This window comes from Lontra canadensis, unplaced genomic scaffold (genome assembly GCF_010015895.1).
Source record: "Lontra canadensis isolate GAN:19392208 unplaced genomic scaffold, GSC_riverotter_1.0 scaffold15, whole genome shotgun sequence".
NCBI lineage: Eukaryota > Metazoa > Chordata > Mammalia > Carnivora > Mustelidae > Lontra > Lontra canadensis.
The window spans coordinates 20,395,500-20,415,762 of NW_022631009.1; the positions used below are offsets into that span (position 1 = coordinate 20,395,500).

General features: G+C 34.7%; 1 protein-coding gene across 7 annotated transcripts in view; it reads right to left on the reverse strand.

Annotated features, from left to right (window-relative positions):
* Positions 1-20,263, reverse strand: part of VPS13B (vacuolar protein sorting 13 homolog B) — a 746,538-nt gene that overhangs the window by 297,210 nt on the left and 429,065 nt on the right. For 6 of the 7 annotated variants that reach the window (XR_004382801.1, XM_032858607.1, XM_032858609.1 and 3 more), the window contains exon 30: positions 18,737-18,848. Coding sequence is in view for 6 of the 7 variants with exons in the window: in XM_032858607.1 (XP_032714498.1) it covers positions 18,737-18,848 (112 nt within the window). In the remaining variant the exon portion in view is untranslated. Of the gene's footprint in view, positions 1-18,736; positions 18,849-20,263 lie in introns of those variants that run through there. The other variant, XM_032858612.1, reaches the window with a different exon arrangement.

A 20,263-nucleotide genomic window follows, 5' to 3' on the forward strand; every position in this document is an offset into this window, starting at 1 on the left:
CACACACACACGTGCGCGCCCAGAATAGAGCATATATTTCCTTAGAACCAACATTGTTGAGTGCTGAATAACTAATGGATGATCTAATGATATTATACTAAGAGTAAAAAAAGATCCAAAAAGCAAATATAAATGTCATAGAAAAGATAAATATGAAAGAATAAAGAAGATATTTTCATATATTTTACACTAAGGAGACAGAAAAATTAAACCCTAAAAACTTAAAAAATTATCTGAAGACTTAAAGATATACTGAATATAAAACTAACATTTTTCCTACTTTTTAAAACTGCAACTAGAGAATTCGAATTAGTCTAAAAAATCTAGAAAATGTCCATAAGTAAAAACAAGGAAAACAACTTGCCACAGACAAATGATTACAGGTAACCACCTCTGACAATCAGGTGTGTAACAATCTAGGCTATTTTCCATTAACATGTAAACATGTCTGTAGGTGAGATCATGCTATACATGCAGTTTTTTAAAACCTTCTGTTCACTTACCATATATCTAAATTATATTTCATGTTAGTAAATAGACACACAATTGTCCTTTGTGATGATGGTTGCTTAGAATTTTACTGCATTGATATACTCTTAATATATTAACCTGTCCTCTACAGCTGAGTGTTTAGATTGTTCCCAAATCTTTACCATAGAGATAATCAGCCACAGCTGCTCATTTATGTTTAAAACAAAACAAAACAAAACAAAACAGCCTAAAGCTATAGTGGGTTAGAACTTCACTGCTTTAGAAAATGTGATCTTAGAAGAATAAAGAACATGTGTAATTGTCAATTTTGTTTCATTAAAGATACATAATATTGTTGATGGCGATTCTGTCAATACTTATTCCTACTGCCTCTAAGACTCATACACCCAGGAAAACGACACTATGAGGCCAGTTTCCTTCTTAAAGTTTATATGCCCGCAGGAGACTGTGAGAAGCAAATGCGGATTTAAAAACCAGGTACAGGGGTGCCTGGGTGGCTCAGTGGGTTAAAGCTTCTGCCTTCAGCTCAGGTCATGATCCCAGGGTTCTGGGATCGAGCCCTGTATCGGGCTCTCTGCTCAGCGGGGAGCCTGCTTCTTCCTCTCTCTCTCTGCCTGCCTCTCTACCTACTTGTGATCTCTGTCTGTCAAATAAATAAATAAAATCTTTAAAAAAATAAAAAATAAAAACCAGGTACACAAGGTAAAGCGAGGAAACGTAAAGAGCTATCCATAGTGATGTTGGTACTGGCAGCTTCTAACACTGAATCATCTCTTCCGTGGGATTCAGTCCCCAGGAGGATTATCCAATTATGAAAAATAAATACTTTAATGAAAATGAGAGGTGGTTATTTAAAAGCAAACAGTATCCTTAATTATAATAATGCTGCTAGGTACAGTTAATGACCCCATACATTAAGGAACGTAGAACTTTAATGACCTGGACCACACCAGGGTCACAATTGGTAGCAGAACATTGATCAACATATGAAAGCCACCGAGCACATGAAAGGAATTACAGTACATCACACATCAAACATTTTGGCCTGGTGCTTCCTTCCTCTAATCCTACTGGCAGGAAATGCTCTACATAGCCTTTGAGGTGACCAGACACTTTTAAAAGTAGTCCCTCCTTAAAAAAGCTCTTTGGAGACTGTAGTTTTCTCCAGAGAGCACCCTCTGCTCAGCACTCCCGCGTGTCATCTGTCCTTGCGGCGCGGCACGGGAGCCCCACTGATGAGGTACTGTAACTGCATCATGCCATTTCTTCTTTGCAGGGTTAACAAAGAAGAGAAAAATGAACCTATGAAATATGTTCTCACGTTTTTATGATGCAATGTCAGGCAAAGTCACTCATAAATAGTATTGATGTAGCTGTTTTATTTTGTAATATGTCAGTAAAGTGAAACATTATGTAAGTAAATGTGTTTTGACCTACATCGTCTTGTAAGTTAGCTTTTCATCGGAATATATTTATGGGACTAAGAATAAATTGTAAAATTCTCTTTTTAATATGTCCATACCTAACCTGGAAACTGAACAAGTGATTCTGGCACACTATGCAAAATGAAGGCTGCTAAATATCTGAGGATGAATATTTTCCAATAAATGAAGTTAGAAAAAAAATACTGAGAGATCCAGATGGACAGATAACTTTTCCTGGGAAATATCTGTTCTGATATTAACTAAGATTAAAATAAAACATACTTGGACTTTATTGTTTTATTCTACAGTATAAATATTTACAGTATAATTTGACACTGTTTAACAGAATTGACAGGATATTAAGAAATTAATATTTCATTAATACTACTTTTCACCAAACTGAACCAATGGCATTGCAATTCTATAATTCTATGCATGTAATTTTTTTCCCTAGTTTGTGCATAATTCTTCAGTTTTGTGGTACTATACCTCAGTTTTATCAGGTGTTCTTTAAAATCACCTGGAAATACTGAGGTTGTGTTTCACTGAACGTAAGCTTCGTGACTTCTGTTCAGAACCTAAATGACTGGGAATCTGTTCAATGCCAAAGACACGCTGTCCACAGTGTGTTTGATAAGCTGACATGGGACAGGGACTCTTTTCACTGTTGTGTCAGTTTATCAAACCCATACCTGGACGACAGTCAATTCGGTTAGAGGACAACAGGAGTCCTGGAATACAAAGTCACACTTCCTTTTGAGAAGCTATATACCTTATGCTGTACAAAAGTCACATATGTGTATATGACAACTTGCATTAAATAACTATGGCCATAAATACAATTCATAGAAACTAGTTCAAAAGCTCACATTATAACCACAGTTATTAAAGTGTATCCTTGGAATCTAATGTGTAGAGATGTTTATTAATAAAAATTTTTAATCTTCATATGTGAAGTTTTTGTTTTCCTGGCATTCATTAATGATTCAGATGGAAACTATCATAGTGAATGAAAATGCAATTTGCTATTAAGGTATGACCAACTGACATTAAAAGTTGTACTTTAATTCTAATCAAAATCATTTATTTTTGAGTTGTATGACTGAACACTGGCTCAGAAACTATGTCAATTTATACATAAGCTATTTTGAGAAAAAAGCGTTCACAATTTAAAGTCCATGTTAACATTGATTTATGTCAAAAATAATCTATGATTACAGAGATCAGAATAATGATTACCTTTGGAGTGGAGGGCAGTGGGTGGGAAGGGAATGAGGAAAAGCTTCTGGACTTTTAAGTGGTGGTACCATGGCTGTATATGTATGTAAAAGTTCATCAAGCTTATGCAAAGGATTAACGCACTTTCCCGAATTTAAGTTATAACTCAAGATAAAGATATGAAAAAAAGTCTGAGCCAGAAAAAATAAGCTATGTGCTAATTTTTATCTATTTTGGAATCACATTTGTATTTTTATTACTTTTTTCAACATGAATAATTTTTAGGTATCTAGTGTTTGCTCAAAGCTCAATGTTAAAAATGATGGGCAAGAAAAATATTTCAGATTGAGAAAATACCTGTCTTTGGCAGAGGGTAAGTTTTCTACTACACAAACTAGGTAAAATTGGACTTTTTATTTTAGGTCAAGAAACTCAGTGAATACAGATTAATATAAGAAATACAGGGAACTGCATTTAATAGCTTTTTTTAAACTGGTACTTAAGGGAAATGAAAATTTAATTGTTCTCATGCAAAAAACTCAAGCATTTTGGGGGTAGTAGTATCTAATTTGTGGTTAGCCAGTCTTCTAACACAATGTGTAGAAGTAATTTATTATTAATTGTACATATTAAATGAATGCATAGATGCTTTGTAATTAGCTTCTTTCTATATTTATAGAGAGGATAAAAAGTGTTGGTTGAAAATAGACATAAAAGCCAATACAGAGTAAAAGGGGTCTCCCTCAAATTAAAATTACAAAGCCAACACTGCAGCTCACATGTACAAGTCTCTTCAACTCAACGCTAGTAAAACGTGATTTTTTGTTTTTAAGTAAGCTCTAGACCCAACATGGGGCTCAAACTCATGGCCCTGAGATCAAGAGTCTGCATGTTCTACCAACTGAACCAGCCAGGCAACCCAGTTTTTAAAACTACTTACTTATCTATCTTCTATCCTCTCTGTCTCCTCTTTTATACTGATGAACAGAGTACATTCTATGGATAACCATAAGAATAAAGGGTTACTTACCTCATTATCATAAGAATGAGAGTTACTTTTCAGTTACAATATGCAGTCTTTGTTTTTAAAGAGAGAAAAAAATGCAATTTCTTTACATCAGACACTTAGAGAATAGCAATTTTTACTGTTCTTTAAAGAACAGTCTTGTAAGTCAGTGGTTCTGTTAAATAATCATCATTATCCATAAACTCTAGAAATGTATCTTAAAGGTAAACTATATTTTCTCCTGTTTGTCTTTCAGCCCAGAAGGGTTGAGAGAGTAATATCCCATGGTAATGTTAGTGCCTCAGTGAAAATAAAGAAATGCATCTATTACATATCCAGCATACTTTATAGAACCAAAATGCACTTGGAAGAAATATAAGATAGATTTTCCAAGTTCATAATAAAAAACCATTATGATATGAAACTAAACATATTCTATTACTCTGCAGTTTCTTTCTAACTTGAATTTCTAGGGGACAGGATCAAAAATATCAGTAAGAAGGGTTAAATATATATAACGTTCCAAAATCTATGACAGTTAAACTTACAGTCATTTCAACACTGTTATTGAGGTAGCTTTTGGCAACAAACAGAAATACATTCATGGAAAACCTACATCCTGCTACAGGAAGCCACAAAAGACACAGTTACTTTGGAGAGGGCCAAATATAAATCCAAAGCCTTCACACTAGATCAGCTGAAGAACACGACAGGGACTAAAGTCTGCCAATGGTATTTTCGAACAAAGCTTTTAGGCAAGTTACTCTAAATACCTACTATCCCAATCTCTCTGATTTGCTAAAAGGGAGTTATTTGAAACCAACACTAAGCATTATAGGATTAGGGACATAATGTCACTAGATATGAAACATACCTTGCATGAAACCAAAAACAATGGCTATTTTGAGAACATTCATATAGAAAGAAAATTAGAAATAAATTAAGGGCTGGGAGTGGAGGGGCACAGTTGTGTGGAGATTTGTAAAATTTAATCTTTACAATGTATCTGCAAAGTATGGCTTAGAGCTAATGTAGAAGGTAAGCTATGTTTTAAGTGAAACTATAAAAAGATATGGAGAAGAAATACCACACCCTGAGCTGTAGTATTCATATTCATTAGGAATAAAGAAAGGTATTAATATTTCTGGAAAAAGAATAATTTGTTTGTAAATAAAGACAATTTTTCAAAGCATATATGCACAGTTTTTCGTGATGATAAGCTCACCTTTGAAAGGATGTTAATCTCATCTATGAATTTCTACTGGTTTTATGTTTCAATCAGTAATTATTTGGACCTATGTATATTGTTGAAATATACATGTAAATCAAGAGTAAAACAATAAATTAATCTCAACGATGAATTTCACTGGTTACATCAACTTAATGCTATTTCATATTGAGAAGTCAGAATGACCATTAGAAGATTAAAAATTACAAAAAAATTATGTCAAAGCTTTAATGTAGGTGAAATAATTCTGTTGCATGCAAACGTTTATATCTTGGATTGCATCAAGGTCTATCTATCTAAAACCTTAAGTGAGATACTTGATTCCTGAATTTTAGTAAACTATGATTTAATGATTTAAAAAATATTTATGTGATTTACATCAAAGCAAATAAAAAACTAAGACATTTTTACAGTAGTTAAAAAAAATTCTGCTTTGTTTAACAAGTTTCCAGTAAAGCTCCCATTTAGAAAAAGCATTTTTTGTGTTGAATATTTATGCTACCAAAATTGGCGTAAAACGAATTTTTGTAATGAAAGTTAATTTTTCTCATCAACTAAATAAGAACAAAGCATGTTTTAAACTCTGTGACTGGTGGTAGCAGATCAGGCTCACAGTGGACAGCAACCACTACTGCAAAAGTTGTCCATAAAAAAGGCAATAAAAGAATAACAAATTCTGTATATAATGCTGGAGGAGTACTACTAATGCAAGTCTTCTAAGAGTGAAAATGAATCAGCTCCCCTAACTTTTCTAATTCTTTCAAAGTAAAATTCCATAAGTGAAACTGCCACATACATGGTACACCTGTCAGAAACCTCATTTATGAAAGATGTCTTTAAAAAGTTAGCCAAAATTACCATGAATTTTTCATATAATGCTTGTAGACAATTTTTAAGAGAATGAAATTCTCTACGGAGAAAAACTGAAACTCAATACTAGATTCAAGTCTATTAAGTACTGAAGGCACTAAAAAGGATTAGCAAATGTCTGCAAAGAAAAAATGGCTGAAAAATTCAACAACTGACAAAGTTTTTAAAAAGCTATGGGATAAATTAGTCACAGATAAAATCCCAGAAGGGACATCAGAAGACCCACAAATATTTATGGCATGAACCAAAAGCTGTATGCAGAAGTTTGCAAATGTCCAATTATAAGAAGAATACAGTTCTCTCAAGTAAAGGATGAGCATTAAGAAACTTTGTAATTAAAAATACTACAAAAGAAAAGAATCTGTTTTGAATAATTTAAAATGCTTCTAACAAAATATTCTAGAAAAAAGTATAAAGCTTTACTGTTATAAAAATATACTTACTCAACTTTGATATAATTTTGGTATATGAAAAATACATGTGAGCTAATAGAACATAGTTGTTTTAAAATAAGAAAAGCAATACTTTCTTCCACATAATTTAGAGAAAAGTTATGATATATGTGACTACTCTGAGAAGAGAGAGAAATACAACAAAGAAAAAAGAGTTTCAATCTTTTTCCATCTCTTTCATAATTTTGAGACAGAACTACAGAAATAATTAAATTATACTAAGGTAAAGAGAAAGATTTATGTTTTATAATGACTTAAAATATCTCTTATGAAATAAAATCACAGAAATATATAGTCTATTAATCAGCAAATCTACATTAATATTTGTGTTTGGTCATGACTATTTCGGAGCTAGATGGAAGAAAAAGCTTGATGACAAAATCATTAGTTGGGGATGTGAAAGGGGAGCCATTTCCTGTAAATCAAATGTAGTATGAACTAGAACCTAATGAAAAATCTTTTAAAATAGATTATATGTTCAAGTACCCCTAAGGATCAAGGAACTCAAACATGAGGGTTATATGAGTTTTCATCATACATTATAGTTCTAACATCTATAATCTTTCTTTCTAATATCTATAATTAAGTCCATCCCTAGCTTTGAATATTTTAGGGAACCTAAGGAAAATGCACTAAAACTGCGGCCTATTAGTTTATTCAATTTACTCACTATTAACAAGAATGTTGTCAGAAGGAAAAAAAACTAACATCTAAACAGTGATAAAATTTAACGAAATATGAATGCAAAACTTAAAATTAAGTTCAAACTTAGAGTCATACATTGGTTAACTCTAAGTTAAATTAAAGCCAATGTCATACAAGAAACTCAGTTATGGGTGGCAAAACGCAGTGGTAAAGAGCATGGGTAAAGGGATCTGGTTCTGTCACTTAATTTATTTGTGACTCAGGAGAAATTACTTCCTGTCTGCAGACTCAGTTTTTGTCTCTAAAGTACAGATGCTCATGATACCTGGCTCTTGAAGGTTATAGTGAAATAAGCATTGCATTGAAACATCAGGTAGAATCCTTGACACGAGAGAAGCACTCCATCGATGCTAGCTATTACTCTTCCTATTACATCCTAAGTGCAGAAAGGTGGGTCAGGCGCTGGTATAGAAGGCCCAAGAGAGAAGACATTTAAGTGAAATGATTATGAAAGTTTTCAAAAAAGAGAAGGATTTAAGTGAGACATTAAAAGACATATGATTCTTGGGAATTTTTTTACATTAACAACGTTGAAGACCAAAGAAAAAGATTTTTAAAGGATTCATAATCTCTCCAATGTAAACTTTTTGTAACAGAAACTCTTTGAAAGGCTAAGCTGGAAGAAAGCTGTATTTCAAGAAAATTGAAAATGCATACATAAACAAGGGCCACAGAATAGAACATACTAAGCATTACTGGGTTAAACAAAATATCTAATTTGAACAAGAGTCTTATGTAAGAAAACAATTAGTGCTAAGATTTCAAATATAGGTTGAGGTCAGCTCAAGGAAGAAGATGCTTGTTGGATTAAAAGACAGAAATTCTGTCACGTTAAAAATTCGGCATTATTAGATGCTGAACAGATTTTCAAAGTGTGATGTTAAAGCCCAAATGCGCCCATTTTAATTCATGCAGTAGTACTGAATTGTGAATTACTTGGTGTTTTTTTTTTTTTTTTAAAGATTTTATTTATTTATTTGACAGACAGAGATCACAAGTAGGCAGAGAGGCAGGCAGAGAGAGAGGAAGGGAAGCAGGCTCCCTGCTGAGCAGAGAGCCCGATGCGGGACTCGATCCCAGGACCCTGAGATCATGACCTGAGCCGAAGGCAGCGGTTTAACCCGCTGAGCCACCCAGGCGCCCTACTTGGTGTTTTCAATTCAAACGGTAACAAAGAATACTTCAGCTATAATCATTTCAGTTTTCTTTAGCTGCAATAATTCAGTATTCAGGTACTGATATATTTGTTCAAGGACCACCCAGCAACCATCTCACTGAGGAAAGCAACTAAATTTTCTTTTTACAATTTCGCAGGTTCAATATCATTCTCAACTCTGGGAAGTCTTGGTCACAATATGATCTACAAAAGTTACTACAGAGCTTTCTGGTAATGGAGAACATTTTGTTGGGTTAGAAACAAAATGGTAGTCTTTAAATAGTCTTTGGATCTACACCCCTCAAACAACAAACTTTGAAAACAGTTCAAAAACAGGCAAGCATTTCTTAATATGATGACACTGAAGGGTGCCCACAGCATACTACTGAGTTAAAACCAATTTAAGCTGCAGAACACTATGTAGACCCATTATTTAAGACAAATAGAGACAGTCTCTCTCCCTTACACATAGAAATGGTCTAAAAAAAGTGTCAGTCTGTTAACAATGGCCACAGAGTAAGGAAGTAGTCAGCAATTAGAATAGCACTGGAATTCTACTCTCCAGGCACATAAAAATTCAGTATTATTTAATTCAAAAAATGAACACTATTACACTTTTATTTTTAAAAACCTTAATATAGGCTTATTTATAGAGTAAAGGTAGGTCTACTATAAAATAAATCATTCTAACAATTCATCTTATTTTTTTAAATCTTACTTTAACTTTTTATATTTCAATTTGATAACAAGATTTCTGAATAATAATAAACTAAATTATAAACAACTTTTTAAAATTTGGAATATAAAAAGGATTTAAAAAACACCATTAAAATGTCCTGCAAAAGTGATACATTTACTTAGACTCACGGATAACTAATGTTAACGTTTCTATTCTTTCTTATATATTTTTTTTAAAGACTTTATTTATTTAATTGACAGAGAGACAGAGACAGTGAGAGAGAGAACACAAACCAGGAGAGTGGGAGAGGGAGAAGCGGGCTTCCTGCTGAGCAGGGAGCCTGTTGAGGGACTCGATCCCGACTGGATCCCGGACCCTGGAATCATGACGTGAGCCGAAGGTAGATCCTTAACGACTGAGCCACCTAGGCGCCCCTCTCTCCTCTATTTTTAAACAGAAAAATCATTGAATGAAAATGAAGAAGACTTTTCTCTATTTCTTCCTATGAAAACTACAAATCTGGATGGAACTTCCGGAATCATTCTTTCCTCGTATAATAATTTTCAGAAGATGTAAGACATAATGCTGTAAGGACCCTTACAGTAAAACTGGGACCATACAAGCAGAGAGAGTCAATTATCATATGGTTTCACTTATTTGTGGAGCATAAGAAATAACACAGAGGACATGGGGAGATGGAGAGGAGAAGGGAGTTGAGGGAAATTGGAGGGGGAGATGAACCATGAGAGACTATGGACTCTGAAAAACAATCTGAGGGTTTTGAAGGGGTGGGGGGTGGGAAGTTGGGTGAGCCTGGTGGTGGGTATTATGGAGGGCACGTATTGCATGGAGCACTGGGTGTGGTGCATAAACAATAAATTCCAGTACACTGAAAAGAAATTTAAAAAATAAAAATATTTTAAAAAAATGGGACCGTAAAAAAATTTAGGGTACAAGTTCATAACTTCTGATTTTGCTTATTTCATTAATCCAGGTATGATGGGAGGTGTTGTAGACAAAGTATGAATTATTATGCTATCGAATCTATCAGAGCTTCACAATGTAATTGCATCTACTCAAAGTGGTTGAGGTCTTGAGATCAACGAAGAGAGGTACCATTAAATTCTAGTCAGAAGTATATATATATCATTGGTGTCAAGTACATCATAGGCATTCAGTAGATATCTGCTGAATAACTGAAATAAGTAATTGATGAATATTTAATAAATGAATTAAAGTAATAAATGAATTAATGCATGCATACATACATGCAATGTGACAGCATGAATGTCTCCGAAATCTCTACTATTCTCATGACTAATATAGAGCTATTTGTTCTATTTCTCTCAATTAAAGAAATTACTTAAAAATTATTTAAAACAATGGAAATCAAGTCAAACTACTTGTGCACTGTATTCAGGATCACAGTCAATGAAATTTTTAGAAAAGTCCTAGGAGGGGCACCTGGGTGGCTCAGTGGTTTAAGCCTCTGCCTTCAGCTCAGGTCATGATCTCAGGGTCGTGGGATCGAGCCCCGCATCGGGCTCTGTGCTCAGCAGGGAGCCTGCTTCCCTTCCTCTCTCTCTGGCTGCCTCTCTGCCTACCTGTGATCTCTGCCTGTCAAATAAATAAAATAAAATATCTTTTGAAAAGTCCTAGGAAGTAGAAATAATGTAAAGCCAATGTAATTTTTCTATAGCAATTGTACTATAGAATGGCTTACTGTCCTGACTGATGTATTTGCATTTTTAATAGAAATAATCATAAACACCACAGTTAATATGCTGCAGATGATATACCAGCATTTGAAGATCACAAGTTTTTAAAAACATATGTAACCATTTAGATAAGAAAAGTGTAACCAAATTTATCAAATTATGAATGTGTTTAAGTTACAAACACATTTAAAACATTTTACTTCTTTATAATCCTTATTTCAGCCTATGAAGGAACACTTTTCAGCACAGGTAATTTCTTTAAAAATCTGTCTTTATAACCTTTTATCCTTAACTGTTTCTCGGCTACCCTTCTGGCTTGAGACAAGAACCTGAACATCCTTCAGGGAATGAGGTTGTGTAAGACAGAGGAAAATCAATCAGGCCAGACTGTGCTTCAGAACATCGGTATAAGTCAGGAAAAAAAAAAAAAAAAAGCTGAACACATCATAGGAGAATCTCAGAAAGAGGTGAAAGGAAACTAGAAGATGATCTTGTCCAGGAATTAGCAGCTGGAAGCTAGGAAGATCAATTGGCTAGGAGGAAGTAGGTAAAGAGTGTAGAGGGTCAAAAGAGGAACTCATGACAATATAGAGCTGGCCATGAGCTCTAAATAAATAAATTGTTCTAGAAGTTCTGTCGTTTTCTACTGGATCAGATCTTTTGAGAGTAATAAAGTTAAAAAAATTCATATAAGGTATTAGTAATTTAATACAGGTTTTATTTTACATTTTTTGAATCACAGTTTCCAAAAGTTAACAACCACTATCAACTCCAAGTCTGTAAAAATTCTGAACTTAAAAAAGACTCCACTGAGGGGGTTCTTGCTAGGGAGCAGGAAAAGTGTGGGGATGGAGGACACTTACTTTGCTCTCATAGAGCTTTTCATAATGTTTGAATTTTTGGCATTAAAAAGTATTAGCATTTATTAAAATTATTTTTTAAAAATCTTCTTTGTTTGGAAGACTTGGAAACCCTTCACCTCATCTGCTACACAAGGTGTGGGCCTTGAAGGGGCACATCAGTATCCCTCAGTATCAGTGTCCTACTCACTTGGGTGCTGGCGGAATGTGGAATTTCAGGCACCATTCCAGACTTCCCAAGTCAAAATCTGCATTTGAACACATCCCCAGGTGATTTGTATTCACATTAAGTTTAAGAAGCACTGTTCTAATTCAACATAAATCATAATCCCCTCTAAGCCTTTAACATGGTTGATCAGTTTGCTACATCAGCATTGGGGTGGGGCGGGGCTCAGTACCTCCAAAGATAATCAACATTTTAGTTTATTTGTTTTTAAAGGTTTTATTTATTTGTCAGAGAGAAAATAAACTCCTCATCTCCACCCTCCAAACCCAAACTAAACCCTCCCATCGTTTTCCTTCCCTCAGTTAATCTCATCCTTCCAGTTGCTCAGGACATACAACGGAATTATCCTTATCTCCTTCATCTCAAATCCCATGTGCAATCCATCTGCATGCAACTTCTCCTGGCTTTACCTCTAAATTATCTCCAGAATCTGACCACTTCTCATCACCTCCTCAGCCACTACCAGCAGCCAAACCACCATCATCACCTGCCAAGATTAGCACAACAGTCACAGACCCTTGCCCTTCCCTGCCTGCTGTGTAGTCTTCACATATTGGCCTGAATGATCTGCTTAAGTATAAATTGGATCCTATCACTCCTCCAGCTCAAACCCTGAGGGTTTCTCATCTGATGGAGAAATCAACCCTTCAAAAATTAGAAGGGTTTCATATCACACATTCAGTCAATTCAAAAAATAGAGATAATCCTTACCATGACTGCCTTAGAGAGCAATATCAAACTCCCATTTGTTCTTCTGAACTGTGACTCTCTTTACTTTAAAGGCTTATTTCACCTCTTTTCAAATGTGTATTTGTAGTCCCTCCTGGTGATCCCTTCACTTCTTTTTGCAGGTAGATATTCCGTAAACAACAAAACCATTATTTCAAAATTCTGCATGTGTGGATTATCTTCCCCCACAACCACATCAAAATAATAGCCAAACTCTTCACAGTGGCCTAGCGGGTTCTTCCATGTCTCTTCCCCTGTGGCCTACCATGCTGCCTCAGGCCTGTATTGCTTCAGCTACCACTGGCTTCTTTTGCACACTCCTTCTTTAAGATCCTTGCCTTCACAGCGAGGCACTCACTCTTATTAGGCCATGATGTCCCTCTCTAACTCCCCATTTCCTATCTTCTTCCCTGTCTCCACAACATGTATTAGAATATATTAGAACATTTAACTCTCTGTCTCCCCCATTAAATCTAAGTTTCATGATAGCAGCGATTTTTCTTTGTCTTTACAGACACCTAATACCTAGAAAAGTGCCTAGTAAAAAATAAAAAGTGCTCATTAAAATATTAAATAATGAATAATGAACAAAGAGCCCCAATTATTTTTAAATTTTTATAACTGAAAGATCTTCAACCTGTTGAGCTGCAATTAGTGTCATTGCAATATCCACTTATTTAATGATCTTGGGTCTTAGTTTCAGGAGAAATAAAACCATTCCCTGTGATACATGATAGGTCAAGTATTGAAAGAATGGTCCTATGTCCCCTGGTTTTCTCACCTTCAAATTTAAGATCTTTAGTTATTCTAGTCTTTTTTTTTTTTTTAAGATTTTATTTATTTATTTGACAAAGAGAGAGATCACAAGTAGGCAGAGAGGCAGGCAGGGGTAGGGGGGAAGCAGGCTCCCTGCTGAGCAGAGAGCCCGATATGAGACTCAATCCCAGGACCCTGAGATCATGACCTGAGCCGAAGGCAGTGGCTTAACCCACTGAGCCACCCAGGTGTCCCTATTCCAATCTACTTTTGTTCCTTCAAAGGTATTTTTTTTATTGGCTGCACTTAGGAATTTTCTGTTTTCTATATATAAATATCTATTTCTATATAAAAATATTTATATATAATTTATATTTATTACCTATCTCTATCTATCTATGCATTTTTTTTTTTTTAAAGAGAGCATAAGTGGCAGGGGGCAGAAGCAGAGGGAGCATCCCAAGCAGACTCCATGCCCCACGCAGAGCCTGAAACAGGGCTTGATCCTATGACCCTGAAATCATGACCTGAGCCAAAATCAAGAGTCAGATGCTGAACTGACTGAGCTACTCATACATATATATTTTAGTAATGAAAATATCCAACCTTATTAAAAATAAAAGCATATCCTCTCTCCCAAGTACTATCTTGGGCCTTGAAACCTGTATTGGGGGAGGTAGGTGTTGCATTCTCTCTCATTCTCCTTCCGCCCATAAGGGAGAAGTCTCTCTGATTTTCAGTAATTTGACCATATTGTGTCTAGACATAGTTCTCCGTATACTTATTTCGTTTATATTGGGTATAGGGTAGTGGGTTTGTTGGATCTGCTGGTTAATGACTGTTAGTAGTTTTAGAAAAGTCTCAAGGGTTATCTCTTTAAGTTATCCTTTTGGTTCCATTCTTTCTTCTACTTAAACATCATTAGACCATTTGACAGTGACCCACATGTTTTTCATGCTCTCTTTCTTCTTCCTTTCTTTTCTATTCCTTTCTCCTCCTCTCTGTGCTTCGGTTTGGGTAATTTCTATTTAGCTATGTCTAAGTTCACTAATCCTATCTTTTGCTTTGTCCATTTGCTGTTATAGCTATCTAACAAATCCTTAACTTCAGATATTGGTATTCCATTTTAGAATTTTAAATAGATCTCATTTCGGGGCGCCTGGGTGGCTCAGTGGGTTAAAGCCTCTGCCTTCAGCTCAGGTCATGATCCCAGATGTCCTGGGATCAAGCACCGCATCGGGCTCTCTGCTCAGCAGGGAGCCTGCTTCCTCCTCTCTCTCTCTGCCTTCCTCTCTGCCTACTTGTGATCTCTGTCAAATAAATAAATAAAAATCTTTAAAAAAAAAATAAAAAAAATAAATAGATCTCATTTCTATGAAATCTCCATCTTTTCCACATTTTTCTCTAAAATACTATTAACAGTTATTTCAAACTCCTGTCTACTAATTCCAACAACCTCAGTCATCTGTAAGTCTTTTACTACTAGCTAAATTTTCTCCTGATAATGAGTCTAAAATTTTGCTTGTTTGGTATCTTATAATTTTTGATTATATATTAGACATCATGTATAAAAAGACGAGTTAACATTATTTTCTCCCAGAGAAGGCACACTTTTTCCTGCCAGGCAGAATGGGTAAGTGGGGGATAATTTCAATTCAATCATTAACTGAGCTAGGCTGGGGTTGGCTTGCAATGTTAGTTAAACGCAGTTCACCTCTAGTTTCAAGTACAAGACTTGTCCTATATTTGTTGCAAGTTTCTTCCAATAGAATTATGTTATTTGATAGAAATATAATGCAAACCACAACTGTGAGCCATGTATATAAATTAAAATTTCCTAGTAGTCACACTGAAAAGTCTTTTAAAAATCAGTGGAAAATAGTTGTAAAATGTATTTAACTTAATATATCAAAAATATTGTCATCATGGTATGTGCTATGGTGAGTGCTGTGAAGTGTGTAAACCTGGCGATTCACAGACCTGTACCCCTCGGGCTAATAATACATTATATGTTTATAAAAAAATTAAAAAATTAAAAAAAATATTGTCATCATTATATAAAATTGATATAAAAATTATTAATGAGATATTTTATTTTCTTAGTTCTTCAAAATCTTGTGTATATTTTATACTTAAAGAACATCTCAGTTTGGACTAACCACATTTCAAAAGCAGAAGAGCCATACATAGTGACTACTGTATTGAATAGTGCACCTATAACATGGCTTTATCTTTTAAGAAATGTGAAACTTTGAGAAACTCAGTTTCTTCTTACCAGCCTCCTCTCCCCACCCAACACTCAAAAAAAGCACTGTGGATGACTGTGTTTGGGATTCCTGCAGACTCCAACATGTCCCTCTAGCCCACACGACCGACAAGTGTTCCTTGGTTTCCTCCCTTCCACAAGAAAATCCCTCTGGTTATACCCAGATAAGGCAAATAATTCCAGAGGTGAGGAGCATCCAGTCTCCATGCACCTACTAGGAGGGGCATTTCTCTCCCAGGTATTTAATTCCTAGCGACCACTTTGTGACAACAATCTTTGATTTAAAAAAAATCAGCTTTATTGTGATATAATTTATATCCCATACAATTTATCCTTTTGAGGTGTATGGTTCAGTTTTACATATATTCTCTTGTACTCACTATACCTCACTCATTGTACAAGTACTCATTCTACAAATTATACATCACTACTATCTAATTCCAGACAATTATTATCACCCCAAAGAGAAATTCTATACCCATTAGTAGTCACTCTTCTCTCTTTTCTTAGCAACCACTCTTCTATTGTCCTGATGGAATTGTCTATTCTGGTCATTTCATATAAGTGGAATCACATAATACGTTGCTTTTCTCTGTCTGGTCTTCTTCACTTTACATGTCTCCAAGGTTGATCCATGTTATAATACACATTTTATTTCTCTCTATGGTAAAAACTAATATTCTTGTATGGGTATACCACATTTTGTTTAGGCCTTCGTCAGCTAACAAACCTTTGGGTGTTTTCCACTTTTGGCTATTAGGTATCCAATCCATACTGAGTTAAATTTTTGTATGGTGTAAGGTAAATGTCCATGGTCATTTGGATATCAGGTAATCTGAACACCATCTGTTGAAAAGACTATTCTTTGCCACTGAATTATCTTGGCTTCTTTATCAAAAACCAATGGATAATAAATGTGATTTATTTGTAGAATCTTAATTTTATTAATTGACATATATCTATCCTTATGCCAGTACTTCATTGTCTTGATTTCTATTTTTTTATCATAAGTTTTGAAATTACAATGTATGAGCCTTCCAACTTTGCTTTTCCTTTCTAATATAGTTTTGGCTATTCTGGGTCCCTTGAATTTCCATATGAATAATTTCCATATGAATTTTAGGATCAGTCTGTCAATTTCTGCAAAGAAGTTAGCTGAAATTTTGATGTGGACGATGTTGAGTGCAAATTTTTTGAAGGAGTACTGCCATCTAACACTAGTAAGTCTTTGGATCTATGTACATGAGGTATAATTTCATGTGTTTAGATCTTCTTTAATTTCTTTTGACCATGTTTTATAGTTTGCGAAGTGTAAGTTTTGTACTTCTTTTTGTAAATTTATTCATAAGTATTTAATTTTTTGATGAGATTATAAAAGGAATTATCTTCTTAATTTGACTTTTAGATAGTTCACTGCTTGGTGTTACTGTGAGTTGATTTTTATATATTGATTTTGTATCCTGCAACCTTGCTGAACTTATTTACTCAATGGTTTTTCAGCGGATTCCTTAGGATTTTCTATATACAAGACCATGTCATCTACTCAGAGGGCAGAGGAGGAAAGGAAGTATCTCAGGGGTTCACTTTATTGATGGTGATAGGATCTTTTAATATAAAACATATTTCTTTCACCAAAAGTAAAGCAGGACCCTCTTTGAGGACAACTTACTTCTGAAGTGGTAGACAAATGAAGTAGAAAAGACAAATATACCCGAAAAAATTTTCAAGTATTAGAAAATTAAATTATTTTCACCCAGAAAGAACTCTACTGTGATCCTTTCTCTAGATCCTGAGAGGGTAAAATAGTACGAGTTGTGGTCTTCTATCATTACTTGACTAGAGACAACTATTCTTTTGGATCCTCAGTTTCCTAATGCGTAAAATAAGGCAGTTGGATTAGAAATTCCTAAGGCCTCCTTCAGTTCTCACCTCCCAAGTTTCTACATAAGCTAGCAAAACAAAAACAAAAAGACAAAAACCTTATGTAAGGGATGAATATTATAAGCTACCAACAAAAATAATACAAGAAGGAGAACCTGCTACATAATTCAAAGGAAAAACCTATCAACTCAAATAAGAGAAAAATTTAAGAAAATAAAATCCCTAGGACCCCCACTTAAAGTAAAAATTGCTGTCAACCTCTAGGTGGTTACGTGCATTACAAAACTCAGAATCCTTCCTAACAAGAACATTTATTGGAAGACAGTAGGAATTGACACTACCTCATCTGAGAAGCAGACCAGCAGGATGAGTAAGACACTCATACATCTGTGTTTCTGTGATTTTTCTCACTTGGTATTATTTGCAACTGTACTTTTATGTCTGGCAGCAGTGCCAACTTCAGTACGAATGATGTATTATTTTTATCACGTTGATTACATATGTTCACCAGTTTAGCTGTCCATAGATGCTTGGTGTGGTTTGCAAATAGACCCAGTGACAAAATCCAGAGCATGGCATTTTCACAGAAAGTGTTTACTGTGAAATTTCTCCTTAGAAGTTTGCTTTTCTCTACAGCTTTGTTCCATATGACATCCACAGTCCTACATTTCAAATAATGGCTTATAGCTAAATTAAGAAAATGCTTCAATTTGATAAAACATGACTACAGTAGGATGTGGTAGTTCTGGAGAGAACCTCATTTTCTTATGTGATTAGAGATTTGGTCAAATTTAAAGTCTGCTAAACTTTTCCAAACTGCACTTCTTTAGCTTCATGGTGACTCGGTGCTTACATTCTGTTATTCATCAACACTTCACAGAAATACTTGATTTGTCTGAATGAATTTAAAAACCCACAACTGAAGGAAATCAGAAAAACCTGGTTTTAAATATCAAAAGATTCCAAATGAAAAGTATTTCTGCAGGCCACACGAAGCAAGTTTTATTGATCAGTGTACTTCTTTGCAGGATGAAATTGTTGCAAGATTGAATGTAAGAAAATAAACTTACTGGTAAATATCTTTCCTGAGGACAGATCTGCCAAGCGGATTGTCAGCTTGGGGAGCCATAGCAACAGAGCCAATCTTCAAAACCATGGTGTCTTCTTTTGCTGCCTGATTAACTGTAACAAAAGAAATTGACTCATGAAGTATACAGCGGGTCTGTGTGTAACTTCATGCAAACGGAGCAATCTTTGAATAATGGGGTAGAGACACATTAAGATAAAAACCAGTAAATGAGGACAAGGAAAAAAATTACATTAAAAATAAAAACATTTGATGCTTTTAAAAACTATTTCCTTTATATCCTATTTTCTCTTGTACATGATTAAAATGGCAACTAAAAAAAAACCCAACTCCAACCCAACATTAAAACATATGTTAAATACATGTAAGTAGTGCTGAAGTAGTACATTTATCAAATTTCATAAACTTAGACTACTACATCTTACTCCCAGGTGATTGTTAGCCCTAGGATTTTTAACACCGCACTGCTGTGTACAAATATACTACTGTCTACAAATATATTGAAGATCACCATAAAGTCAGGAATAGATTCGCAAAGCCATTTAAATTTACATGATAAATAATAATTAAATACAATATATACACATACATGCACACACACAGTAATAGCACTTTAAGCTCTAACATGTCAGAAGACCCAAAGGAAACACAATGGGTGCAATGGTGAAGAAAGAAAAAACCAAGGGACTGTTTACTATACAAGGATATTTCAACTTGCCATTCTAGGCACTTTTTAATTTTTATAATTTCTGCTGTGAAATTGCTTGAGAAATAGTAAGTTCACACCTATGTAAAAATTCTACTTCTAATGGAATCTATCACTAAGGCAAGTATTCTCAAAAACAATAAAAAATTAAAAAGATATTTATAAATAGATAGATAGATCCTGATCCTTTCTACTGAATAAAGCAATATTTTACCATGTTCTTATAAAGTTCAACAATTTTTCTATGATTCACTGGCTAATCCAACATCTTTTCTAAGGACTATCTGAGATGGACAGAGGTTCTTCATGGCCCCATTAATTTATATTAAATTCTACTCCCTCTTCTCCAATAGATGATCTCACTGTACTAGCTGTTTAAAAACTGTTTAAAATTGCTAACAATATACAACTTTCTGGGTTTTGAAGAAAACATGTATAAAACTCGTAATTTCTCTCAAGAAACTATCATCTGCCACACATGGAACCGAAAAGGACTGGCTGCAAGACCTCAGGAATATCCTGTACAGAACACGCCTACAAAGGCATACAATCCAGATTTCGCAAACTGCGGTGCCCGAAGAATGCAAAAGCTAAGAGATTATTTCCAGCTGCTTCAGCAGTTCACTCAGTATGGTCTGACTTGGATTAGTCTAAAAAAGAAAGTCAGAGTTAAGAAAATCAGAAAAAGTTAGAAGGGAGATACTCAGTGAGGAAAAGAAGGAACCAGAAGAAGATGAAGAAGATGTAAAGGGAGTGGCAAAACAGCAGGGAGGTGGGGGTCAGAAGGACAGAAAACGGGGAAGA